Source organism: Trachurus japonicus, unplaced genomic scaffold (genome assembly GCF_045865225.1).
Source record: "Trachurus japonicus isolate A0001 unplaced genomic scaffold, Traja_1.0 AP030420.1".
Classification (NCBI taxonomy): domain Eukaryota; kingdom Metazoa; phylum Chordata; class Actinopteri; order Carangiformes; family Carangidae; genus Trachurus; species Trachurus japonicus.
In genome coordinates, this window is record NW_028220553.1 from 15,222 (window position 1) to 41,524 (window position 26,303).

The 26,303-nt window shown below is 42.8% G+C and overlaps 2 protein-coding genes across 2 annotated transcripts; one reads left to right on the forward strand and one right to left on the reverse strand.

Moving 5' to 3' along the window:
• Nucleotides 1-1,778: 1,778 nt before the first annotated feature.
• Nucleotides 1,779-22,015, reverse strand: LOC146960393 (cleavage and polyadenylation specificity factor subunit 3-like). Its single transcript, XM_085772408.1, has 14 exons — nt 21,841-22,015; nt 14,992-15,081; nt 14,708-14,858; nt 12,893-13,068; nt 12,086-12,244; nt 11,206-11,352; nt 9,883-10,035; nt 9,668-9,776; nt 7,599-7,697; nt 5,680-5,774; nt 5,047-5,134; nt 4,858-4,924; nt 4,562-4,658; nt 1,779-1,984 (listed from the first exon to the last, which is right to left on the reverse strand). Exons 1-14 carry the CDS (start codon nt 21,997-21,999, stop codon nt 1,832-1,834), a joined length of 1,743 nt encoding a protein of 580 aa, XP_085628534.1. The 5' UTR covers nt 22,000-22,015; the 3' UTR covers nt 1,779-1,831.
• A 438-nt stretch (nt 22,016-22,453) lies between these two features.
• Nucleotides 22,454-25,628, forward strand: LOC146960394 (disintegrin and metalloproteinase domain-containing protein 17-like). Its single transcript, XM_085772410.1, has 6 exons — nt 22,454-22,604; nt 22,702-22,832; nt 23,642-23,809; nt 24,122-24,178; nt 25,144-25,223; nt 25,335-25,628. The coding sequence occupies exons 1-6, from the start codon at nt 22,454-22,456 to the stop codon at nt 25,615-25,617; spliced, it is 870 nt and encodes a 289-aa protein (XP_085628536.1). The 3' UTR covers nt 25,618-25,628.
• The last annotated feature ends 675 nt before the right edge of the window (nt 25,629-26,303 follow it).

A 26,303-nucleotide genomic window follows, 5' to 3' on the forward strand; every position in this document is an offset into this window, starting at 1 on the left:
ATACGATAAATGTTTTCTCCTCGGCTCAGAGCAGAGCAGAGTGACTGACAGACCCGTGTTTCAGTCCAAACACTCTATGTAAGTGATTGCTGTCGGAAGATACAACTATTTAAGACTTATATTAACTCATTGAGTGCCGCGCTCCTTTCCAAAGTTTTAGTCAAGTGTACCGGCAAATTAGACCATATTTGACTTTTTATTTTAGAGCCATAGTGTATTCTATATTATTGCCACCAACACATACTGTAGCTCATTTGAAAGGTTTAACTTTATCCTTCAAATGACCACAAACCGTTTGTTTCTACGTGCCTCCGTTCCTGAGAAAAGTCAAGCTAAACATGGCTGGGTTTCACCAAAATCCCTCCTTTTTTTCTAGAAAAGGAGATAGAGCGTCTTTTATGAAAGGTGCGCTGTTTGTGTCTGTCGCTCTTCTCACACTCGCATTTCTGGATCAAAGGGCTCGTATAAGATAAATATACACAACAATTGTTGTTCTATTCACAAAACCACCATCGGGGGCGGGGGGGGCGCCACTAAACAGCAATAACACAGACGCACCGTGCCGTGTCACAGCCTCTCGCCGCGGAACGTGAGGCTCTGTCGGCCACAGCGGCTCGCGAACACCGGTCCCGCCGGTGGTCGTGGTCCTTCTGTGGTACGGGTCGGTGGTGCCGGTCTGCTTTGGTCCAGAGACCATCAGATTTTACCGCGGGAGGACTTTAGGGAGGACACGGTGTTGCTCCAGATGAAGACCGGGCGGGACAGTGGGCTGAGAGCTTCCTGGTTCAGCTCCCAGCTGCTGCAGCCTCGCGGGTGAGAGCGGAGCAGCAGCGGAGCAGCTGCTGCATCCACATGCAGACCTCCGTTTGCAGAAGCTGAGTTATGATAAAAACTTCCAGATCATGAGCTGTCATGTGACTTTGATCGTCATCTATTTCAGTTCTCCTCGTCGTAGAGTCCCCAAATTTACATATAATGTGTATTAAACTGTCTATTTTCATAATTTAAAAAAAAAGCAAAAAACGAAAAATTTCGTTTTTGGCACTCAACGCATGGGAACGAAAAACGAGAAATTACGTGGTTGGCACTCAATGAGTTAACACAAATATATCACTTACTTCTGCTTTAATCTAAAAATATCAATATTCAGACCAAGATGAGATCGACTTGCATCATAAAAACATAAAACCTGTAGCCAAAAAATATTAAAGTTAGTGTAAAAAAGAAAATACTCTAAATTATTTATCAATAATTAAAATATTTTGCAGATAAATTATTGTAGAAAATCTAAATTAATGAAAGTTAAAAAAAAAAATTCTGCCTCCAGTTTCTAAAATGCAACAATTTTCTGCTTTTATTTAATAATACGAACATTTTTGATGATTTTAACCTTAATTTTGTTTCATAGAAAACAAGATGATTGATAAATTATCTTCAGTATTGATGATGTCGTTGTTTCACTCACATTAAATCTAACTCACTTTTTTATCTTCGAGGACAGAAACTCAGTGACCCTCTCTCTCTCTCTCTCTCTCTGGACAAATGTTTATTTTCCTTGTGAAGAACTCAAACTTTTGTTTTATAGACAAATCAAGTACAAAAACAATCAATCAATAAAGGTATTGGTGGTCCGTCTCCTGAAGCCGATTCCTTTGGAACCAAGTTTCCAACGAAGAAGCTGGAAAAACTCAAAAGTCCTCGAGTCAAAGAAATGAACGAACGAACGAACGAACATCTGCATCGGTCCGTTATCGACCGATTATTGCCGATCGATCGATACTACGAGGACTGAAGAGAGTGTGACAGAGAAACGTCAGTTCATCGTCCACCGCTACATCACCGACGGCAACGCGCTGCTGCTGCTGCTGCTGATGACATCACAGAGGGGGCGTGGCGTGAAGGCGGGGCTTAGGGCGTCGTAGAGACGGTGGACGGCCACTTCCACCATCTCCCTCAGAGAGTCGTCGTCCGCGCAGGTCACGGCCTGAGGGTCAGAGGTCAGAGGTCAGAGGTCATCATGGTGTTATCAGCTGATTATTGAGTATTGATTTATACCCAGGGTTCCTACACATTTGAAATCTCCAAATTCCATACTTTTTCCAGACCCTAATTTCCAGACTTCTCGGTAAAAAAATTTAAATAATTTGTGATATTTGAGTAAATAGTTGTGCATTATATAAACAAATCATGCAATTAATCATTTGTTTTCATTATTCTGAATGTGTAGGGGAGAGCGGGGTAAGTAGTGCCAATTTTTACTTAAATTGCCTTTAAAGCAAGGGGATTATAATAATGCCCCCAACTAATATATGTACATATAGTTTAGGATGTTGTGCATCCCTGGGAACAATCACTTTGAATCTTAAATCAACTGTTTCAGAAATATAGCTTTAGAAAAAAAAAAAAAAATCTGGCACAACTTGCCCCCGGTGCGGGGTAAGTTGTGCCATTAGAGAGAATACACTAGGGTAAATTGTGCCATTGATAATTGAAGTAAAACAGATAATTTTAATCTCACAAATGTTAATGCTATATAAAAGCAAGACATTCAATACAAAATTAAAGCCAGAAGCGGCGATGATCGGGCCCTCGCTTGTCCCCATGTAGTCGTGGAGGCCTGAGGCAGGCTGGGGGCTGTGGCACAAAGAAACGCCATGTTTTGTTCATCCACCAGACTACGAGCACAACCAGACTGGGCAGGTGTGTTCAGGGGCGGTCCCTCATCACACATGTTAAGTTTCAAGCGAATCCGTGCCCACTGCCATGTTTCTCCTATACACAGACAGCACTGCCACTGGCACAACTTAACCCAGGCCCCATGGCACAAATTACCCCACTCTCCCCTATGCCATTATGTTACCAAATTATTTCCAGGAGATTGTAGCTATAGGTAGCACATACAAAAATAATTAACCCAGATAACTTCAGATATAATAAGACCAAACCCAGATAAGTATTAAGTATTAAGCCAGATCATTTCCATACAATAATTTCCATTTTCCATACTTTTCCAGACCTGGAAATGTATAAAATCAAATTCCATACTTTCCCATACTTTCCATACTTGCGTAGGAACCCTGTAAATACCATTATGATGAACCAGACGTTAAAGGGATAGTTCAACATTTTGGCAAATTCTCCTATCACCATAATTCCCTTGGTCGACCAATAGTCGTCATTAGTCGACTAATCATGTCACGACTTCCTGTATCTGGCCATTCAAATTAAAAGCCCTATAGCCTTTCATATACAGTTCAGTCATATTGATTTTGATTATTTTAACAAGACACGGCTCCAAATGTTTGTTTTTTTTCCTGCGAACAATCGACCATTGAAATTTTGGTTGGCTAATGATTTTTTTGGTCAACCATAGAGCACTGGAAAAGTGAGTAACGACACGCATTGGTCCAATGGAAGCGCCTCCTGATGGCGGAATATGGGTGTTGCAAAAGCGCCCAAGAACTGACAACTGCATTGTTGGTGAATGAGCAAGTGTGGTATTTTCAATAATTTAAGGACATTTATAGATCACCCACGTTAAAGCAGATATCAGTGGCAGGGCCGTTTCGGCTAATGCTGTGTTCAAGGCAGGCTTTTGAAACCGTAAGTTACAGCTTCAAGTCACAACTACGACTTGGTAGCGTTCCAGGTAACCCGTAGCTCGTGTTTTTACCGTCCTGTTGTCTGTGAAAGTTCCCTATAACGGCCACTCGTAACTTCCGACCCGTGAACTCGTACCAGATCGAACTGGTATGACTTCACAGGAAGGAAAAACACAAAGTACGAGTTTCATTGAACGCACCATGAGTTAGCAGCCCCCGCCCTTGTCAGGCATCAATTGGTCCTCGTGCTACGTCACCACATTCACGCGCATCCCTTGGCTGCACACACAGCCCTTCATGCCGTTCTCTCCCCTCATTGGATAACACTTGTATCCCACAAGGAAAATTTTCTCCTCGGCTTACAGCAGAGCAGAGTGACGGAGAGACTCGTGTTTAGGCTGAAATACTTCATGTAAGTGATTGCTGACGGAAAATAGGACTATTTAGGACTTATATTAACAAAAACATTCCACTGATATCTGCTTTAATAGCATCATTGAGGACCCTTTACAGATAAATATTAACACATAGGCAACACACATACATTGGAGTGAATGAGTTTTCTGGGCGCTTTTGCAATACCCATATCCTGCCACTCGGGGCGCAAAACCCTTACCACGGGAGTCAATGGTGGTGTCGTTACTCTCTTTTCCAGTGCTCTAGTCGACCAGTGCTTGGTCGACTATTTGGGGGCAGCCCTATTAAATTCTGTGCAAAAAGATGTTGAAATAGTTTTCAATAAAGTAGTGAATTTAAAAGTACATGGGTTCTGTTTTGTTTTTGTTTTTTTAATCGTGGTATCGAATTAGTATCGAGAATCGTGGAAATTCACAGATATTGGTTATCGACTACTGAAATTCTGGTATCGTGACAACCCTATACTGTAGGCGAATTTGCCAAAATATTGAACTATCCCTTTAATGTTCGTGTATAGAATAGATGTCAGAAGCTGGACTCACTCTGGTCTCTGGGTCGATGCACGCCGTGACTCCGTCCACCGTCACACTCAGGCTTTTACTGTCTTTGAAATTCACGCAGTCGTCCCCGAACATGTCGCTGAAACAGAAAAAAAAACATTTTACCAGGTGAAAACAGAAAATCTTTAATCTTTATCTTCATTTAAAAGTTTTATTCTCTTATATTTGGATCAATTAGGTTTAATTTTAACTTAAAAAGTGTCAGATTCTACAGTTTTGTCCGATATTTTAACCATTAAAACCATTTTCGAGGTGTAGCTACAGGCGTTCAGACTCACTGCAGCATCAGCTCCAGTCGCTCGACGAACAGCTCCATGTCGAACGTTTCCTTCCTGCCCTCGTGGACTGAAACAGACAAACAAACAAACAAACAAACAAACAAACAAACAAACAAACAAACAAGCGTCAGTAAAGTTTCTGTTCATCAGTGAAATTAAAATAAATTCCCTCGTGATGCGTTCACTGACATTTCTGGGCGGTGGGGTTGGACTGGACCTCCAGGATCACCGTGGTGACGGCGTCTGCGTACATGTCGTTGAGCGGGTTGGCGACCCACTGAGACGAGAACATTTTCATTATTAATAATTTTATTTCAGTTATTTATTGATTTATAAATTTTATTGCTGCATCAATTAGTTTATCGAGTTTTTTACTTCAATTGTCTGTTGTTTTTACATTCTTCTCTGTTTTATTTGTGTTGAGATTTTTGTAGTGTTTGAAAAAGTGTGATAAAAATAAAAAATTGTCATAATTATTGTATATATCTGTGTAATGAATGTATTAACTGGCTAATAATGTATCTGTAACCAGGTCTGAGTGAGATCTGTGTCTAAAAACATAAATAAAATTATAAAATATACAAAATAGTTTGAAATAAACATGTAGAACAAATACTGAGCTTTAATAAAACCTGACTGCAGCTACATAACCATGTCATAAACTGTATATTTAATGTTTCTAAACTGGTTTAAATAAAAACGGACGTGTTCGTGTGCTCAGAGTTAATAAAGTTTTGATAAACAGGTGAGTTTTAGCCACTTCAGGCGACATGTGGTGGATGATGAGTGTAAAAAGTGTCGTGTTGCGTTCGAGTGTCCGACCTCCAGTACGACCATCCCGGCCTCGTGAACCAGCGTGATGCTCTTAAAGATCTTCACCGTGATTTTCTCCGTCCCCTCGACCTGCTCCACGTCGCCTGAAACACACACACACACACACACACACACACACACACACACACACACACACACACACAGAGGAAACAGGAAGTTACAGCTTCTACTGCAGCATAGATATATATATATATGTACTGACTAGATGCCGCGTTCCTAGGCAGACGTCTATTAACCATTAAAATCGCCATAACTCACCAAATATTCAACCGATTTTCAAGCCGTTTGGTTTATTATAAATGTCAGACATATGTTTATGATACAACAACAACAAAAAATCTTTATAATTTTTTTTTAATGTATTAAACATACACTTACATACTCAGACACACACCCACATGCATAAACACACTGAAATGTGTTCTACAAGGGTCTGACTGCTGGTCAGATGTATATTATGTCTATGGTCAGAACCCCGGACCAAGATGGCGGCCGTGTTGACGTACGCTGAGAAGCAGAACGCGGCATCTAGTCAGTCCCCCAATTCCAATCCGCCCCCTAAAGACTCAGGCCCTGAACCCTCACTGACTAAAGTGACGTCAGCTCTAAGTGACAGAGTGTGAGAGTCTGTGAGGGTCCAGATGCTGTAAACATGAATGGAACAGCACTTACACACTCTCACGACACGTTACCTTGACAACAAAATGTTTTTAACTCCACCCTTGGACCGATAAATTTACTGTACTTTCAATACGCATAGGGTGTGCGAGGGAGGCGGACTCAAAACAAAATATTCCTGGATCAGATCTGATCAAATCATCATCAATAATCAAAATCAAATTCCCTTTTTTTGGCTCCTGTCCATTAACAATAAAGAGACTGGCGGAGCTCTCTCTGACTACTTGGGTTAATTTCTTTTTTTTTTTAACACTTGCGTTCCGACGGCATCCCATGTGTTATGGTTTGACTTCACACCGCTATGAACTGTGGGTAATTCCCCTACCCAAAGTCAGCATCGGTGCTGACTTACGGTAAGGGGGCAGTAAGGGCTCATTCACTGACTCACTGACTTGATGATCTGACAACGGAACAGCCCTCACACACTCACAGACTTCCCGTGAACGCGCCTCTAAGTCAGTGAGTCTGTGAGGGGTCGGATTGGAATTGGGCCAGTATATACTATGGCCCAATTCCAAGCCGACCCCTCACGGACTCACTGACTTAGAGGCGCGTTCACGGGAAGTCCGTGAGTGTGTGAGGGCTGTTCCACTGTCAGATCATCAAGTCAGTGAGTCAGTGAATGAGCCCTTACTGCCCCCTTACCCTAGGGGTAGGGGAATTACCCACAGTTCATAGCGTTGTGAAGTCAAACACATGAGATGCCGTCGGAACGCAAGTGTTAAAAAAAAAAAAGTAAATTACCACACGTAGTCAGAGAGAGCTCCGCCGCTCTCTTTATTGTTAATGGACAGGAGCAACAACCAAAAAAAAGAAAGAAAGAAAAAAGAAAAGAAGCAGTTTACTGTCAGTATTAACGTGCAGTTTGTGATTATTGATGATGATTTGATCAGATCTGATCCGGGAACATTTTGTTTTGAGTCCGTCCACCTCACACACCTTGTGCGCGTTGAAAGTAGGCCTACGGTAAATTATCGGCCCAAGACCGGAGTCAACAACATGTTGTTGTCAAGGTAACGTGTCGTGAGAGTGGGTAAGTGCTGTTCCATTCATATTTACAGCATCTGGACCCTCACAGACTCTCACACTCTGTCACTTACAGCTGACGTCACTTTAGTCAGTGAGGGTTCAGGGCTTTAGGGGGCGGATTGGAATTGGGGGTATATCTATGCTACTGCAGGAGGAGGAGGAGGAGGAGTTAGAGGACGAAGGGGGCGGAGCCAACTCACCTGCGAGGCTGCGCAGCTGCGTGACGAGCAGAGAGATCGGTCCAGTGAACGGGATCGCCTGAGTCTGCTTCACCGTTCCCATGGCGAGGTCGGTGTAGTCTGAGGAGGAGGAGGAGGAGGAGGAGGAGGAGGAGAGGAAGAGGAGGAGGAGGAGAGGAGGAGGAGGAGGAGGAGGAGGAGGAGGAGGAGGAGGAGGAGGAGGAAGAGGAGTAGGAGGAGGAGGAGAGGAGGAGGAGAGGAGGAGGAGGAGGAGGAGGAGGAGAGGAAGAGGAGGAGGAGGAGGAGGAGGAGGAGGAGGAGGAGGAGGAGGAGGAGGAAGAGGAGGAGGAGGAGAGGAGGAGGAGGAGGAGGAGGAGGAGGAGGAGGAGGAGAGGAGGAGGAAGAGGAGGAGGAGGAGGAGGAGGAGGAGGAGGAGGAGGAGGAGGAGGAGGAGGAGGAGGAGAGGAGGAGGAGGAGGAGGAGGAGGAGGAAGGGGGAGGAAGGAGAGGAGGAGGAGGAGGAAGAGGAAAATGTGGAAGAAGAGGAGAAGGAGGAGTCTGTTAGTCACTCCATCAATTATGTCTCTACTTTCTTCACGTCTTCATGTTCATGTCTTTCTCTTTCTTTACTTTTTTGTCACTTCTCTCTCTTCTTTGCTTCTGTAGCCTTTTGTCTTTCTTTCTATTTCTTCTCTCTTTCTGTCCGTCTTTTTTCTTCCTACTATCTTTTTCTTGTTTTGCCTTTTTTGTTTGTTTGTTTCTCTTTTTTTCTTTGTTTCTTTCCTTTTGATTATTTCTTCCTTGATCTTCCTTTCTTTCTACCTTCATTGTCTTTATTATTATTTTGATTATTTTTTTCTTCTTTTCATTGTCTTTCTTTCCTCCTCTTTCTCTCTTTTTTTTCATTTCCTTCCCTCTCTTTTTCTTAAGTATTTCTAAGTATTTCTTCTTTCTTTTTTCTTCCTACTATCTTTTTCTTTCTTTGCCCCTTTTTGTTTCTTTTCTTTCTCTCTATTTTCTTTCCTTTTGATTATTTCTTTCTTGATCTTCCTTTTTTCCTGTTTCTTTTCTTTCTCTCTTTCTTTATCTTCCCTCTTTCTTTTTTCTTCGTTTCTTTCCTTCTGATTATTATTTTCTTGGTCTTCCTTTCTTGCATTTTCTTTCAATCTTTCATTAGTTGGGTTTTCCATTTTGTGAAAATGCGCATAAATACTTGAATGGAAACGCCAGAAATTCGAATAAAGGCAGTAAATGCGCATAAAAGTTTATACGCTTGGAGGGGGTGGATTTGTCAGCGTATCGAATAAAGGAAATGCGAGTTTTTGTGATGGAAACAGATTATGCGAATTGAGCATAACCAAAACAGCGGAAAAGCGAGCGGACTGTCACAGTTCCTACTGTCTTTCTGTGTAAATATCTCATGTTACAACATGAAAACCTGCAGCTTATATTAAAGTGCGGCCTATATAATATGTACAGTATTTTCTTTTAAAATGTAGCTGGTGCGGATTATACAGGTGCGTCTATAGTCCGGAAAGTACGTAAATTGTCCATGATGTTGAGTGTCAGCTGAGTGTCAACTGTTGGATACATTCACGCTCTCTTATGACGTAATCTCACGGTGCACTCCTCCTAATCGCAAAACACTAATGAATGGAAACGGGCATAAATTCGCTTTGCTTTTTGCGCATTTTCACAAAATCCGCTTTTAAATTCGATACGACTTGGATGGAAACCCAGCTATTGTCTTTCTTTCCACCTCTTTCTCTCTTTTTCTTTCTTTCCTTCACTCTTTCTTTCTTTCTTTCTTTCTTTCTTTCTTTCTTTCTTTCTTTCTTTCTTTCTTTCTTTCTATCAACCAACCAACCAACCAATCAGTCCAGATGTTGAGGTTTACTTTCTGTGACAGAAGCAGCTTGAAACATTTGATGACGGATCAAAAACATTAAACATTCATCAATTATAATAAGTGTTTGACAATACACACACACACACACACACACACAGTCTCACAGACACACACACACACACACACACACACACACACACACAGTCTCACAGACACACACACACACACACACACAGACTGACTGGAGAGGTCGGACGGCGTCAGGATGTGGTAACTGAAGTTTCTCTTCACCAGGATCCCAGAGACTCTCTGACCCTGAGAGCACTTCTCATCCGCCAGCACGCCCATCACCTGCAGCACAGCACAGCGGAGCAGAGCAAAGCATGCTGGGAGTTAACAACACGGCCCACACCAATACAACAACACAACAACAACACACACACACACACACACACACCTTGGCCAGTTTCTCTCCTCTGAAGTTCAGCGTCACGGCTTCAGTGTTTCGCGGGTTGTGGACTTCGATGTGAACCTCGTCGTTGTCTTCGTACTCTCGGATCAGAGCCGCCTTCAGCCGGGCCATCTCGTTCTGCTCGCCGTGCACCAGGATCTGCACATGCACACACACACACACACACACAGACACACACATACGGACACACGCACACACACACACATACACACGGACACACACATACGGACACACGCACACACACACACATACACACACACACACGGACACACACATACGGACACACGCACACACACACACACACACACACACGGACACACACATACGGACACACGCACACACACACACATACACACAAACCAACTGCATTAAGGTGGGACACTACAGGTGAATAGGGTAGAAATTTAAACTAACAGATATCACCATGAAACTTCCCAAGTTTATCACTCACATTAAGACAAATATTTTTTGTATTACAAGTTTTGTCAAGTTTTATGTTTAAATATGTAAATGAGGCAATATCTGATGAAATATGCGCTAATTTGCATACATTTCCAAAACAGAAATCTGAACAATGGATAAAGAACCTTTCAAAATTCTTGTTTTATTTTGTTGACATATCAGAGTCAGAAGTTTTTACAGGGGGGATTTTGGATATGTCTTTGTATCACTCTGTAAATGAGAAAATACTGTCACCAGCCCTAAAAATTCAAATATCGCCATGTTTTTATGAATAAAATGTTGTATAAATCAGGCTGTGAATGATATATCAACAATCCCCTCTGTAAAAACCTTCAGAATATAGACAGGAATCAAACTGGAAGGTTAGGTGTCTGTAAGTGCTGCTGAAGTGGAGATTTCTAGCTCAAGAGTCTGAGGAAAAACTCATTTTGAGAAAACGGCCTTTAAAGATTTGTACTGTAAAATTCCATAGATCATTAATGTGAATCGCACTTTTACGATTGGTCGCGGATACGGAGGAAACGACAGTTTTTGGATCCACATAATTGTTCAGGAGAGAGAGGGAGCTTTACAGTGATACCTGACATAACTTTTGGTGAATTTAGGAGAAATCTACTGATGAAAGAGACAAAATGAAGTAAAATAAAAAACCTTAATGTGGATTTTCTACCATTTCTTTCCACTTTTCTGAGAGAAAAATATCCCAAAATCTCAAAATTGATCAGTGCATGAAAAAACTGTGTTTTTGCCTGTTAGTGTGTCGCATTAAACCCAAAGGTTTGTGGATTTAATTAAATAGTGTGGATTTAAATAGTGTGTGTGTGTGTCTGTGTGTGTTGTTTTTACCACGTGCGGCGGTTTGAGCGCCCGGATGAACTCGCTGGTCTGCTGGTAGTCGGTGTGAGCGGAGAAGGAGATGTAGTCGACCGACATCTTGAGAGGAAGCTTCTGTCCCGACATGGTGGCAATCTCATCAGGCTCCGTCATGATGTGCTGCAACACACACACACACACACACACACACACACACACACACACACATACACACACACACACAGTACATTAAATAACCTGTGTGAAAAGTTTCATCATTTAAAATAATATAAAAATATTATTAAAAATTCATTAAATCCCAGCGGCACTTGAACGCAACACGACACACTCTTCTGATCGGTCCTACGTCGTTAACACAGGCGTCTGTCACAGATTCAGATTCTTGTTACGTAGCCACATTAAACTCAACATTATCAATAAAACTGACCGGACTGATCCAATACTGGGAACATCTATCGATGCCGATCAATAATATAATTTAAATAAGAGTCTTATTTCTGGTTTTTATTCAGATACACACACTGTAAAAGATTTTGTTTCAGCAATTACACTGTTCTCAGTCAGAGTTATTTGTGTTGCTGTTCTTGCCATCGCAGTTATTATCTCCAAACTATAAGATACCGATTAAAGGAGAAGTTATGAATAAAGAAAGATGCATTTGGGGCAGACAAACTAATTTTACAGCTGTTATTGTCTATTTTTATTTATTGCTGTGATTGTTTATTTTATTTCACTCTCTCACTCTCTGTTGTTCTTATCTTGTCTCCAAAAGTGAGCACAGACCTGACATTTCTAAAACCAGTGGAGGAAACGTTTCACTTCCGGTGATAATAAAAATTTAAAAAAAACTGCAGAAGGGACCCGAGGTGTCGCAGGTTCGATTCCTTCCCACCTTGGCGAGCGTCCCCTCCACACAGTAGCCGGCGATGATGACGCCGTTCCTCTTGTCCGTGCACCAGCTCTCAAACAGCTCCCGGGACAAACCGCTCTGCATCATGCCGGGCGACGCCATCACCACGCTGGGCCCGATGTCGTCGAAGTGGTCCATGCTCTGACACACACACACACACACACACACACACACACACACGTCAGAAAACAAACGACAACGACAATGGAAACAGGCAATAGCATACATAGGGTTGCAAAATATCGGGTATCGGGTAATAACGGAAACTTTCTATGGGAATAAACGGGAATAAATCCGAAATTTACAAAATTGAAGGTTGGCCCTTAATAAGCAATTAGTAATATTTTACTCAATATTCATGTTTTTGTTGTTCAGTAAAATAGCTGATTGTTCATACAAGAATTAAAACTTGATAAAGTTCTACTCACAAATAAATCTGTGGAAATGTCATGTTTTTTAATTGTATTGTTATTTTGCATGGATGTCTGCTTATGACGAAACAAAATATTTACATTTATGTTTGGATATGATACAGTTTGTTTAAATTACCCCAAATTTCCAGTTAATCCCCATAAATTCCCATAATTTCCCATAATTCCCATGGATATTTTCCAATTTGGAATAAAAAACTGGAAATTTTCCGCCCCTTTGCAACCCTGAGCATACACAACGTATACACTGACAATACACTGACCAAAACAGACAAAACAGAAAACAAAGGACAGAACAAACCTGACAACACAATAAAACAGGACAGAAAAGTAAAAACAAAAACAAAACAAAACAAACCTTCAGGTTGCTGATGTGCTTGAAGACGAAGGGGTTGTTGATGTTGATGGCCTTGCGGATCTTGTCGTTCATGGCGTTGATGTAGGTCTGGTACACGGCCATGCACTTCCTGGCCAGAGACGAAGCGTAGAAGATCGGGATGTCGTGGAGCTCCGGGTGGTTCTGCCAGTACTCGTCTGGTCCACACACACACAAATAAAGTTAACGAACCTACTGCTATGACTATAGGGATTATGGCAATGGAGCAATTTGCCAAAATGTTGAACTATCCCTTTAAGGTAAAAATCTTGCATAGTTCCTCTTTAAAGGTATAGTATGTAGGAATTCCCCCCATCTAGCGGTGCGGTTGCATATCTGAACGTATTCTTTATGTTGCATTCAGGTGAAATCGGGCAGACGTCAGACAGACAACAGACGCTGCATGTAACAGGATAAACAAGCGTCTATGTAAACAAGTGATCCGCCAGCACGAGGCAAAACAATACAGGCGTAGCAATATGTTGTCATGGTGATGTCGTATTGTTTACCCGACCCACGTTTTACCGTCTTTCTCTCGTCGAGTAAAATGACATCCGGTTGGTTTGCCGACGGCCGTCTGCCTGACTGCACCTGAATGCAACACCAGTGCGTCCGTCCTTCCTCACACTACACAGTGGCAGGGCCGTTGTATAGGGGAGAAAGGTGATGATAATTCTAGGGGCCCAGCGCCCAGTGGGGCCCATAAAAAACCCCAGTAGAATAATCTTTGTATGACTGATTTATTCTGTGTAAGACCCTGACTAATACTCATAGTACACTGTAAAAACTCAACATCTTTCCAAGAATATTTGTCTTATTTCTTGTCCAAATGTCTCATTTCTAGTCAAAACTAATCTCTTTCCACTTAAAATAAGACTCATAACCTAAAAATTAACTTGTTTTTAGATAATTTTCACTTGTTTCAAACTAATTTTCACTTGAAATAAGTAGAAAAATCTGCCAGTGAAAGCAAGTTTTTTGTGCTTGTAATAAGGAAGAAAAACTTGTTCCACTATCAGATTTTTTCTACTTATTCCAAGTGAAAATATGCTTGAAAGAAGTAAAAAGTGTCTAAAAACAAGCTACTTTTAATATTCTGAGTCTTATTTTAGGTATAATGATATTTGTTTTGACTAGAAATTACATTTTGACTAGAAATAAGACAAATATTCTTGGTAAGATACTTGGGTTTTTGCAGTGTAATGTTGCATTAGCATCAAAACAAGGTAGGCTACTAGGCTGAATAAAAAATGATAATACATACGTAGTCTAAGAAAAAAAACTGGAAAAGTTAGGGGGAGGGGCCCACTTTAGTATTCTTTAAGGGGGCCCAGAATTCCTAACAACAGCCCTGCACAGTGGTGACAGTTTTAACAGGCCGAGCCCACAGCTCTGCTGAGTTTCCGTGGTTACCTACGGTCACGATGCAACATGGCCGCCTCGGTTCGGTGCGTCGCCCACTCATGTATTTGTAACGACTTGTAACAACTCATTCTAAGGTACGAGAAAGCTTTCATTTGTATGCGGGTGTGATTCGACTTCAGTGAAATACGTATTTATGAAAGCAATATTAGATTTTTGCTACTAAAAAGCCAAATAAGTTACACACTGGGGCTTTAACGAGTGTGTATGGTGAATGAAAATGTTTCTGTGTGATCCATAGACAGAAACACGTCCCTTAGTTTAATCTTGTAAATAAAACTTGAAGCCTGAATTCATTTTTCCCTCAGCTGAAGGGAAAGCGCCACTCTTAGGTCGCCGTGCGTCGTCATGGCGTCGTTGTTGCCGTGGTCTCACCGAGGATGAGCAGCAGCTCCTGCGCTCGGCCCAGAGCGAACACGGGGATCAGACATCGACCTTCTCTGTTGACGATGTCGTGGACCGTGTTGCAGAACCGAGCCTCTCGCTCCTCCCGCTTCTCGTGGATGTGAGTCCCGTAGGTCGACTCCTGACACACACACACACACACAACAAACACACACACACACACACACACACACACAAACACACACAGGTTCAATGTTAAGTGTCTGTGCTCTGTGTTTAAATAAAGTTTGAACAGGTTGAACGGCTCCACTCACGGTGATGAGGATGTCTGGTTTGACGCTGGGGATCTCCGCCGCCATCAAGTGTCTGTCCTCCTGACGGGAGAAGTCTCCTGTGTACAACAACTACACACACACACACACACACACACACACACAGGGATGCAAACGGGTCAGGACCAAAAAAGAGAGGTATTGTCTGGCGGGGGGGGGGGGCTCACCATTAACAATATCACAGAAAAGTCAATTTCCAGTAGTTCAACCCCAACCAAGTATTGAGTGCATATAGATGGACAGTTTTCAGAAGGCCAACATTTCTATATTAAAAATGCTTTAAAAAAATAAAAACCATTGCAATATTTCAATTTTGGAGATACTGATTTTTAGGTCTTCACTGAATGTTAGTCATAATTATTACTATTAAAATAAACTGAAGAAATAAAGACATGGGATTTAACATCCCATTCGGTGTGTAATGGACATATAGGCCTATATAATGTGTTAGTTTCACTTTAATTGAACACATTCTACATGGCGGAGGCGACGTCTTTCCACTCAGGGCTTCCTTCACCTCTGAAACGGGGCAGAGCTCCATGGAAACACCTGCCTGACACAGCAACGTAGGGAACCGTGCACGTCCGTGGAGCTGTGCGCCGCGGACGTGCACGGGGGGAAAAAACGGCGTCACCGCTTTGGGTAACGTGGGTGCATGTCGCGCGTCTACATTGGAGGTCGGCTGTTATCAGTATAATCAGAGACCATGAATGAGTTCGCCTCACGTGATTGTCACTGTCAGCCTGTTAGAAAAACATTTTACTGACCCCAGCTGAGACGCTGAGACCCCCCCCCCCTCAAAACAAAAACTCTTCGGATCTGAACGATTCACACAAGTCACCTAATTGACCCTTCGCGTAAGCCCCGCCCCCTTGGTTACTGTTGCTACGCCGGGCAAGCTTTCACTCCCAGCCATGCTCCTGGCAGTATTTGGTATCGATTTCAAAGGAAATATCAGCAAATTTCTGGATAAACTGTTCTGAGATAATAGAGAGAAGAAATCACAAAGATCATTCATAGTTTTCAGTGACGTGACTCGCGCAGGAGGATAAAACATCTGTTCAACGACACGACTGGACAATGTACAGAGCAGCAGTAAGGACCGGTAATTTTACCGTCTATCAACCCACCAAGACTTAGGTCATCTCACTGGTCATGAAACGTTGTCAAACTCTAAGTTTTTGGGCGATTGTGAACCACATACAGTTTTCGCTGCTGTTTTGTTTTCTCCCACCGCTGTATCAGTCAGTGAAAGCAGTCCCTGCCTGGAGGATCCCTCGCCTAAAAGCCCAGGTAAAAGCCCTAAAAGCCCAGGTAAAAGCCCTAAAAGCCCAGGTAAAAGCCCTAAAAGCCCAGGTAAAAGCCCTAAAAGTACAGCTGTCATTTCGGAGGTGAACATATGGTTTTCCCCATATCTACACTTGCTCAAGTCGAAAAAAAAAGTCCGCTCATATCTGAACATCTCTATATTGCTTCTGCCGCCGCCGCCGCCGCCGTAGTAGCAGCAGCAGCAACAACATCCTTCTCTACAAACAAATGTTTTTCGTCCTAGTCTCAAAATGTGTCCACAAAAGCAAACGTAATGACTCACTGCGGAAAGCTTGCCAGGCCTATAGTTACGGTTGCTAACGTAGGATTGGACAATAGCCGTTTGTGGGAGGAGTTGGCGAAGGGTCAATTGGTCATGAAAAAAGCGAGTTTCGCTTTTCGGCGCGCTGTTTGCATCCCTGTGTGATGTTCAGGGACAGTCAGGACAGTCTGAGGACTGACAGCTCTGAGGTTGAAGTTTATATTAATGCACCATGACACTGTGGCAGGTCTCTGTACTAGGGATGTGAATCTTTGGGTGGCTCACGATTCGATTCCGACTTTTAGGGTCACGATTCGATTCAAAATCGATTTTCGATTCAACCGATTCTTGATTTTCTTTTTGCGATTTTTAGTTTGCTTTATTAACACCAGACCATGTGAAAACGTTGAATGATGATGATGTCTACAGACTATTATATCAGAAGCCATATTTCCCCCAAAAAAATGCACATCACATGTTTCAGATTTATTCAGCAGCAATATATTCGAACCATTTTAAAGTAAACTGCTACATGAAGCTGATTTTATAGGCTACTCTCTTTTCAAAAGCCTGGACTGAAGGATGTGAATATTTGGGTGTCTCTTCGATTCAAAATCAGTTCTCATGCACATGCACATGGACATGTAGCCTATCTGTAACAAAGGCTGCTAAAAAAAAAAAAAAAAAAAGAGACGGCACTCTGCTCTCAGGCCAGCTCACCTGCAGCCTGTCTGCAGCGCCACAGAGGAGCTGTCAGAGCTGCTGCTGCTGCTGCTGGTCCTCTCTCTTCAGCCTGCTGTTTGGCTGCACTTTGTATGAGTTTAAAAAAGTGAAGATCTAACGTCACCTGAGCACCGATCAGCTGATCCAGAGCGCAGTGGATGTAGCTGCTCACACCGTGTCCTAACTGGATGCGACGCGAACGAGCGTCCGACAATCGCGTCACATCTGACGCTCTCTGTCCACACTGAATCCGTGCGTCTGTTGTCATGGAAGCACATCAGCTGTGCGCTCGCCCGCTCGACAGACTGGAGACGTAACTACCCGGTTAAAAGATGGGTGAATTGTGCCTTTTAAACAGAAAACAAGTTTCTTGAAATATAGAGCCAACAGCAAGTTGTCTCTATAGTGTAGGAACACGAGTTGTAAAAAACATAATGCAGGGTTTTCTGTAACATTATAAGACGGCGCACCGCCCCCCGCCCAAGATGAATGAAGAGGCTATTAAAAAAAAAAAAAAGTCCGCTAGTCTCCTTGAAGCGGCTGTTATGTGTCTCTCTCTGGCGGTGTCAGCTGATGTGCACATCTGCAGCAACCCAAACAAATGCACATGTTACTGTTGACTGGCTCTATTCCAGCCACATGATTGGTTCGACGCGGTGGAAATCTCATTATCATTGGTTATTTGTATTGTCTGCCAAAACATGGATGAATGAAACCTATCGACCACGTCTCATATTTCTATTGAGGAAAAGTTATTTCACAATTTATAGACACAACACCGACAAGCACTGAGAGCCGCATGTTGCAGTGACGTTATATAGGCTATAAAAAAAAAAATCCGCAAATAATAAGCCGACGAAAAGGTGCAACTTGCCACTTAACTTCTTGTCGATGTATTATTTGCGGGGGCTTTCGGGGGATCTGCTGACGGTGGAGGATCTGGGACTGATTGACTGTGGACCACCACCAGTCTGATCAGGTCCATCACAGCACAGCAGCTGCAGCACTGCCCCGCTGTCACATTACTCTCGCGTATCAGCTCAATCTGTTTACATTAAACCGACATCAGGAGAATAATGAGAATTATGATTAAAAATATATTTGTTTCGAATTTTGGCCCCTGGATCATGATTTTTCGCATTCTTGGTTAAAAAAAAAAATCCTCTAAAAAAAAAGACAGTTGGGATGCATAATGTGTCTCATAACAGTATACTGTGCGTCACGCTAGGGGTCGGTGGTGTTTTATTCTAGGGGTCGGTGGCGGCTGTGAGACAGCAGCGGCTCCACGGTGAGGGGGGGGGGGGGGCAGCTTCTGCTCACCTGACTCTGTGCAGCTTCTTCATTAAATCCAAACAGTCCGACACAGCGACGCACTGCTCCTTTGACTCTAAAGTCTCTGTAGCTCATCAGCCCGGAACTCGCCGACATGGATCAGAAGCGACGGCGGCGTTTGGCCTCAGTGTCTCGGACTTCCAGAGCAGCTACAGAGCAGCGTTGTGACCTCAACCATGGTCGATGAGAGCAGAAATGTTGTTGTAGGCCTGTGCATATTCTCATTTGTCCAGGTCATAGTATTTCAAAGGAGGTTAAATCGAAAGCAACTGGACTTATACTGAGTCTCCAGACCAGTTAGTTGGACCAGTCCCAGCCTGGTCAGATGCTACATGAACTGATGAAGCCTCTTGGATGAGAGGTGAAACGTCTTCCTAGACAAATAACTAAGTCCAGTTGAACCTGCTTTGAAAAAAAAAAAAAGTTGTTGGCGGGCTCGTGAATTTTTTTGTGACACGAGTCAAAAAGAGCGTCAAACCGCGTATCTCGCGTTTGGTCGCGCGTCACAACTCGAGCGAAAAAAAAAGCGTTCCTCGTGTTTGGTGGGAAGCCCCTTGTGGGTCTTCCCACCAAACACGATGAAATAGACGAAGACGCGAAGGTCCCGTCGCACAAAACAAATCGGGTGTATTGCGTCGCAAAAAAAAAAAGTCGCGTCTACCGCGTCGCGCGCCTAATCGCGTCTCGCGCCTAATCGCGTCTTTGCGTCACGGCCTTTTACACCGCGGACGTAACGAATAAACGGTGACGGTGTGAACGAACAACATAGGCTGTATTCGAAACCACATACTATACTGCTAGTACGTACTGATTTGGCCAAAATGTAGTATGTAGTATGCAGTATGCGAACAAAAGCAAAATCTGCAGTATGCGAAAAGTTCCCGGATGTCGTACTGATTCGGAAAATATCTCCAGTATGCATCTGACCAGTCTACATCGCCTACTGTATCCCACAATGCAACGCTCCCCTGACGTCTAACCGTAACCAGAGCGTAACCAAAGACGGTAGTGTAGCCGTGTACCGTATAGTTTAATAAAATAAAACTTCATGCAGACTGATCGGTTCATTGTAAAATATTTATTTATTTTTTGTAAATGTGGTGATTTCTGTACGTAACGTCAGGCTCCAGAGCCCCGAGGCAGCGCTGCTTACACACAAGAAGCTTCACTTTACATTCAAACAAACTAACTTAATGCTACTGCCACAATTGAGATTTCATCACTGAGACCAACATTTTTCTCCTAAAAATAATTTAACCAGCCGGTGGTAAACCTTTAAAAACCTGTGGGTAAGTTAATTAGCGATGGTTTTCTCCTCCGGAATGACGTCGTAGTGCTGGCCGGCCGAGCAGCTCTGCAGACCGGCTGCTGCCTCTGTGATGTCCCGGTCGCTGCGGAGCTTCACTTCTCCGAAAAACATCGGAGAAAACTTTTAAACAGCCGTCATTTGGATAAACTGGCCGTATATTTGGGGTCTTAACAGTTACTTTCTCGCATGAAAAAATATTAAAACTTAATAAAGTTACATAATTACAGCGCTAGAGCGAGAAATAAAACAGCTTTTAGCCTGTTTACAGCTGCTGCTACCGGTTGCCGTGAAATGCATTCTGGGAAACTCGTATACTGCATACTGTGATGATAACGGCGTCGGTCTGCTCAAGCAGCATACTGAATCCCACATTCAGTATGCAGTATACAGTACATATAACGCAGTATGTAGTAGGCAGTACGGTAGTATGCGGTTTCGAAAACAGCCATAGAACAGGACCAGACGTGGCGTTGTTTCCTCTTTTCACCGACAGCTCCACTCTCCCTTACTTACACTAACTACTGTTATTGTTGAGGCCAGAGAATTGTGGGATTTGTAGTTTTTGACCAATCGCAGGTTGTGCTCTTTCTTTTTGTGATTTTCCTGGTTCACACATGTATTTTTTTTTAGGGGCAAATGCGAGTGAAATGCTCGTCCATGGTGGGCATAAGAAAATTTAAGACCTGTCTAAAATTATTTAAGACTTGAACACAATAATTCAACAAATTTAAGACATTTTAAGGCCTAAAATTTAGATTTTCAAATTTTAGACTTTTAAGACCCCGTGGATACCCTGTTATTTCATATAAAAGTTTAAGTGCATGCATATTTTATGATGCTGTGTATTTCAGGTGTAGGTTAATATACACACACCTCAGGAGGCCTGTTGACTGGTTAAAACAAGGTAATCAGTAGATGGGAATTAACTTCAGATTTAGTCACGGATCACCTTCAAACTCTCCTTGTCATGATATTTGAATTAATTATACATCAACACCAGCATATATAGGATTAACACAACATACAAATGAATAAAATGATCTAAAAGTATACATTTGTTTATTATTAATTGGATTATTCAACAAAATGTTAAAATTATAAAACCATCCTTCAACTTAAAGCCCGAGGCGACGTCTTTAAACAGTTTATTTTGCTCATCAAATGAAGAGAAATTGACTCTGGAGCCTGAAGTCTGTGATTATTGATTAGGATTTTCAATCAATCACTTTTTAATCAAAACACAGCTGCGTTTTAATCTTCACTGTTTCTGCTCCAACTAAGATAAATAAATCATAATAACATCTGTTCTTTGTCGCAGCAGAGAGAGTGAATCACTGCGATTCATATGTTTATAATTTGCATAATGTGATATTATGTGATAATGAAGTTTAGGTGAAGAGGTGCATTCTGGGAAATATTTTTTGTGAGTTGATGAAATTACTTATCAATATGCGCTTCCATTTAGACATGATGACGATAAAGTGCAGGACAACACGGTGTTAAAAACAGTTTCTTTTTTTAAAAGGATTTGTATTTCCATGCTTTTATTTTGAAGGGATGCTGCATGTTTTAGAAGCCTTACTTCTGATTTCCTGTTTGTCAGACTCAGTTTATTGATCTGGTCACATCGATTATTGATTGAAATGTTTAATTTTTCTAATTTATTTACTTTACTGTACATACTTTCTTTTCTTTGTCTTGTTTATTTGATGTTTGTTTATTTTATTTCATGCTCTTATATCTTATGTTTTGTATTTATTTATATTTACAAGTTTACTATTTGCCTTATTGGTTTGTACATCGATTTATTTGCAAAATAAAGTAAAAAAGCAAAAAACAAAACACCAACAGAGGGTTGAACAGCTGAGTCATGTGAGTGGCGGTGAGCGTCCGTTACCTTGACGCCGGCGATCTCGATCATGAACATGGCGGCGCCCAGCACGTGTCCGGCGTGGTAACACCAGAACTTGATGCCGGCCACTTCCTTCACCTCGTGGAAGTTGATGGTCTCGATCTTCTCCATGCTGTCCTCCAGGTCCGTCTCCGTGTAGAGCATGTCGTCTGCCGAGATGTTACTGTCACACACACACACACACACACACACACACACGCACGCACACACACACACACACACACACACACACACACACACACACACACACACACACACACACACACACACACACACACACACACACACACACAGCATCAACACACTGCTGTGTCACAGCTCCACCTGAGCGACAGGCAGCATCACTCCCTCTCTCTTTGTCAGCTGTAAAGTGACTGAGTGTGAGAGTCTGTGAGGGTCCAGATACTATAAACATGAATGGAACAGCACCTACCCCCTTTCATGTTACCTTGACAACAACATGTTGACTGATAATTTACAGTTTACTTTCAGAAGCACAAGGTGTGTGAGGGACAGACTCACAACAACAAATGCTCTTGGATCAGATCTGATCAAATCATCTAACAATAACCAAAAAACTACACGTGTGTGTGTTGTTATGTGTGTTGTGACAGGAAACAGCAGCGAGTGTCCTCCTCCTGAAAACGCTCCCGATAAGACGGCGTGTCTGGACAGCGGCGAGTGTCTGGACGGGGAGTGCGTTCCTTTCTGTCAGGCCGTCCTGAAGCTGCAGCCCTGCGCCTGCAACGGTAACGACCACACCGGCGTGAGACCAAGGTGGTGGTGGTGATGATGATGATGATGCATCCGTCTCAGTCTTGTATCTGTTCCCTCTCGTCTCTATAGAAACCAACGCGTCGTGCAGAGTCTGCTGCCGGAGCACCAGCGGCATCTGCGCCCCCTACCAGGACAAGACGGGCAACTTCCTGTTCCTGCGTAAAGGGAAACCCTGCACCGTGGGCTTCTGTGACGGAGCGGTGAGTGGAAACACACACACACACACACACACACACACACACACACACACACACACACACACACACACACACACACACACACACACACACACACACACACACACAGCAGCTTTAAAACACATTGAAGACAAACTTCTAGCTCAACTACTATGAGTGTGAAAACTATTTATTTGGAACTGAGTTTAGGTGTAATCACAAAGAAATGGCTTAAACCATCTGTTGATGAATGGTATGACATCACACTCATTCCAAATTTGAAGACATCTGAAAGCATTGGAAAGGTATATTTCCCTGAAAAGCCCCTCTTTTGTTTAAGTTTTTGGTTAATTATTTATTTCCTTGTGTTATTATAATAGAAAACACCCCATGTTCACGTGTTATTATATAAAATGCTTTGTAAAAGGGGGAACCCCCCCCCCCCCCCCAAAAAAAAAACACATTAAAGACAAGCGGGATGTGAGTGTGTGTAGGTGGGTTTACATGGAGACTTTTTCCTCTTTCTGATTGAATCCTTTCTGAATGAGTCTTTCAGGTCAACTGTTTACATGATTTTATTTTATTGTTTTATACTTTTGATCGATTTAAGAAAAGGTTTATTCTGCCTCTGTGAAACCGAATGAAACTTGATTTGGTTTGGGCTTGTTTGTTGTGATTGAGCTGTTTATATGGAGCATTTTCATTCAGTTTGGACTCTAAACCGAATCTAATCTGAATATTTGGCTCCATGTAAACAAAGCTTGTGTGTGTATGTGTGTAAACACAGCTTGTGTGTGTGTGTGTGTGTGTGTGTGTGTGTGTGTCTCCTGCAGGGGAAGTGCATGAAGCAGGTGCAGGACGTGGTGGAGCGTCTGTGGGACTTCATCGACAAACTGGACATCAACACGTTTGGGAAGTTTCTGGCCGACAACATCGTGGGGTCGGTGGTGGCGTTCTCTCTGCTCTTCTGGGTTCCTATCAGCATCCTGGTCCACTGTGTGGTGAGTCGCTCCGTTCTGTCTCTGTCAGGAACTAAACTACACACTGTCAGTCACACTGTCTGACTGACGCGTTACAGAGACGTATTACCACTGTATTTTCATGAGTATTAAGGGATTAAGGTGCTACAGACAGAATCTGAAGATGATAAAGTCTTTCCTGTCTTTAGTCTGTATAGATCAGGTGGACAGTCATTTAAATATATATTTTATAAGATGTGCAGAGATTAGTTTAGTTTACTCTTGTCTTTTGTCTTTTCTTCTGTGAACAACCTCCTTCAGGATTAATAAAGTTTCTTTATCTTCTTCTCTCAGGACAAGAAGCTGGATAAACAATACGAGCAAACCACAAAGTCTCTGTTCTTCCCCAGTGTGAGTATCTGATTGTGTGTATTTTAGGGATGTCACAATTACTTGTTTTTCACAATTAATGTAATGAAATTGCAGCAAAAGGAGGAAATATGTCTGATACGAATCATTACCTGGGAGAATGGAGGCTCTCTGCCTTCCACCTATAGCGTCTCTTGGCTGAAAACCAACCTTGTAAGATCAGAGCCTCCGACCCGGTGTCCCAGCTCTCGTCTCTGCGGCACCGCCACACAAACGTAACCCGTAATCTCTTGTTTATGACAGATAAGACTACACAGATATACACATGGTAACATGGTAGATGATAAATAACGTTATCCACCGCTCCATGGATTGATTTCTCACCGGCTTCGTTGTTGAAAACAAACGCACATGGAGAGGAGGTTAGAGACACAGAGAGTTCATCTTTAACCATCAAACTAGGGATGTCACGATTACTTATTGTCACAATTAATCGTGGTATTAAACGCCACAATTAATCAATCGTAAAGATTTCTAAATACTGTCACTCTCCAAAAAAGATTGTCGGAACCGTATCGGCAGATGTAGCGCCAAAGTAAAGGTAAATGCACAGAAACTGGTCCATTTACCTCACGTAACATTAAATTGGTAGGAATTTAAATGTCGGTGTGCCATTTGTAATAATAAAATGTAAAAAATTATTAAAATAAACTCAAACATTTGGTATAGATGACAATTAATGACTTCAATATTTCAAATACTTCCTCTGGGGGAGTAATAATTGGTCCTATATTAATAGATACTTAAAATATTTTGTGTATATTATCAATAATGTAGTTATATTTTGACTATATTTGATTTTACACATTCATATATAGTGTTGTGAAATTAATTAATGCATAATAATCGTGGTAATCGTACTACCGTGATTATTTATCCAAGAAAATTTATAATCGTGACATCCCAACATCAAACTCAACTGACTCTGACTCTGTTCATTTTCCCAGAATGCCGAGCTCCTGAGCAGCCTGGAGTCCGCGTCCGTCCGGATCTTCAAGCCTCCGACCTTCCCGACCACCAACCTGCGCTTCCAGCCGTCCGGTCCGCAGCAGACCAGCACGCCGCCGGTCTCCGGCTTCGGCTTCGGCCCCGGTCCAGACTCCTGCTGTCATCCTCCTCTTCCTCCTCACCATCCTCCTCCTCCTCCTGCGGTGGCGGCCCCTCCTCCCCCTCCTCCCCCTCCTCCTCCTCCTCTGGACTCCCCCCGCATGGCCACCATCCAGGAGGACCCGAGCTTCGACTCCCACCTGGACGAGGAGGCGCTGCAGGAGGCGTTCGGCCGCCCGGCGCAGCGCTCGGAGCAGCGGCGGCGCTCCTTCGAGGACCTGACGGAGACGAGCGCGGTGAGTCGCAGCGAGAAGGCGCTGATGTTCCGGCTGCAGAGGCAACACCAGATCGACACCAAGGAGACGCAGTGCTGAGGGACGGGACGGGACGGGACGGACGGGACGGACGGTGCCCGGTTTGTCCCGCTCACGTCCTCCTCCTGTGCTGGTTTCACAAACTTTTACGACTTTTTTTATTTTTTATTTTCTTAAAGCGGCTCCGTCCTGAAGCCGCCGCACTGACGCTTTGTTGCTGCAGCAGATCTCAGTCTGGTCACATGGAGACACTGTAGCGGCCCTTGGTTCCCCAAGAAAAGAGGCGGAGAGTTCCTTACGGGTGCATGAGTTTATTTCTTTGGTGTAGCACCGTGAAAACTGAGGGAATATACAAAAAACACAAGAAGAAAAAGTTTAACACATTGCACTTCACATACCACTTCCCCAACACAGATTCAAAAACACCCAATTTATTACTATAAAAAGGCAAACAAACAAACCACATTTTATTAACCCATTACAAAATCACTAAAACCTTATTTAAGGAATAAAAATATAATTTGAACGGCATCACCCCAAAACCAAAAAATAAAACAAAACATCAAAAATAAAGTACTGGCCCAAAATTAAGATACACACCTTGTTCCACAAACCAAGGGGCTAATAGGAGGATGGAAGGTGCCGTCTATACTGTGTGTCACTGTCTCCTGATAACAGAACAAAACCAAACCATAAGGGAACCTACACCAACACAAAAATTACAAATAATTCAACAAAGAAAACTC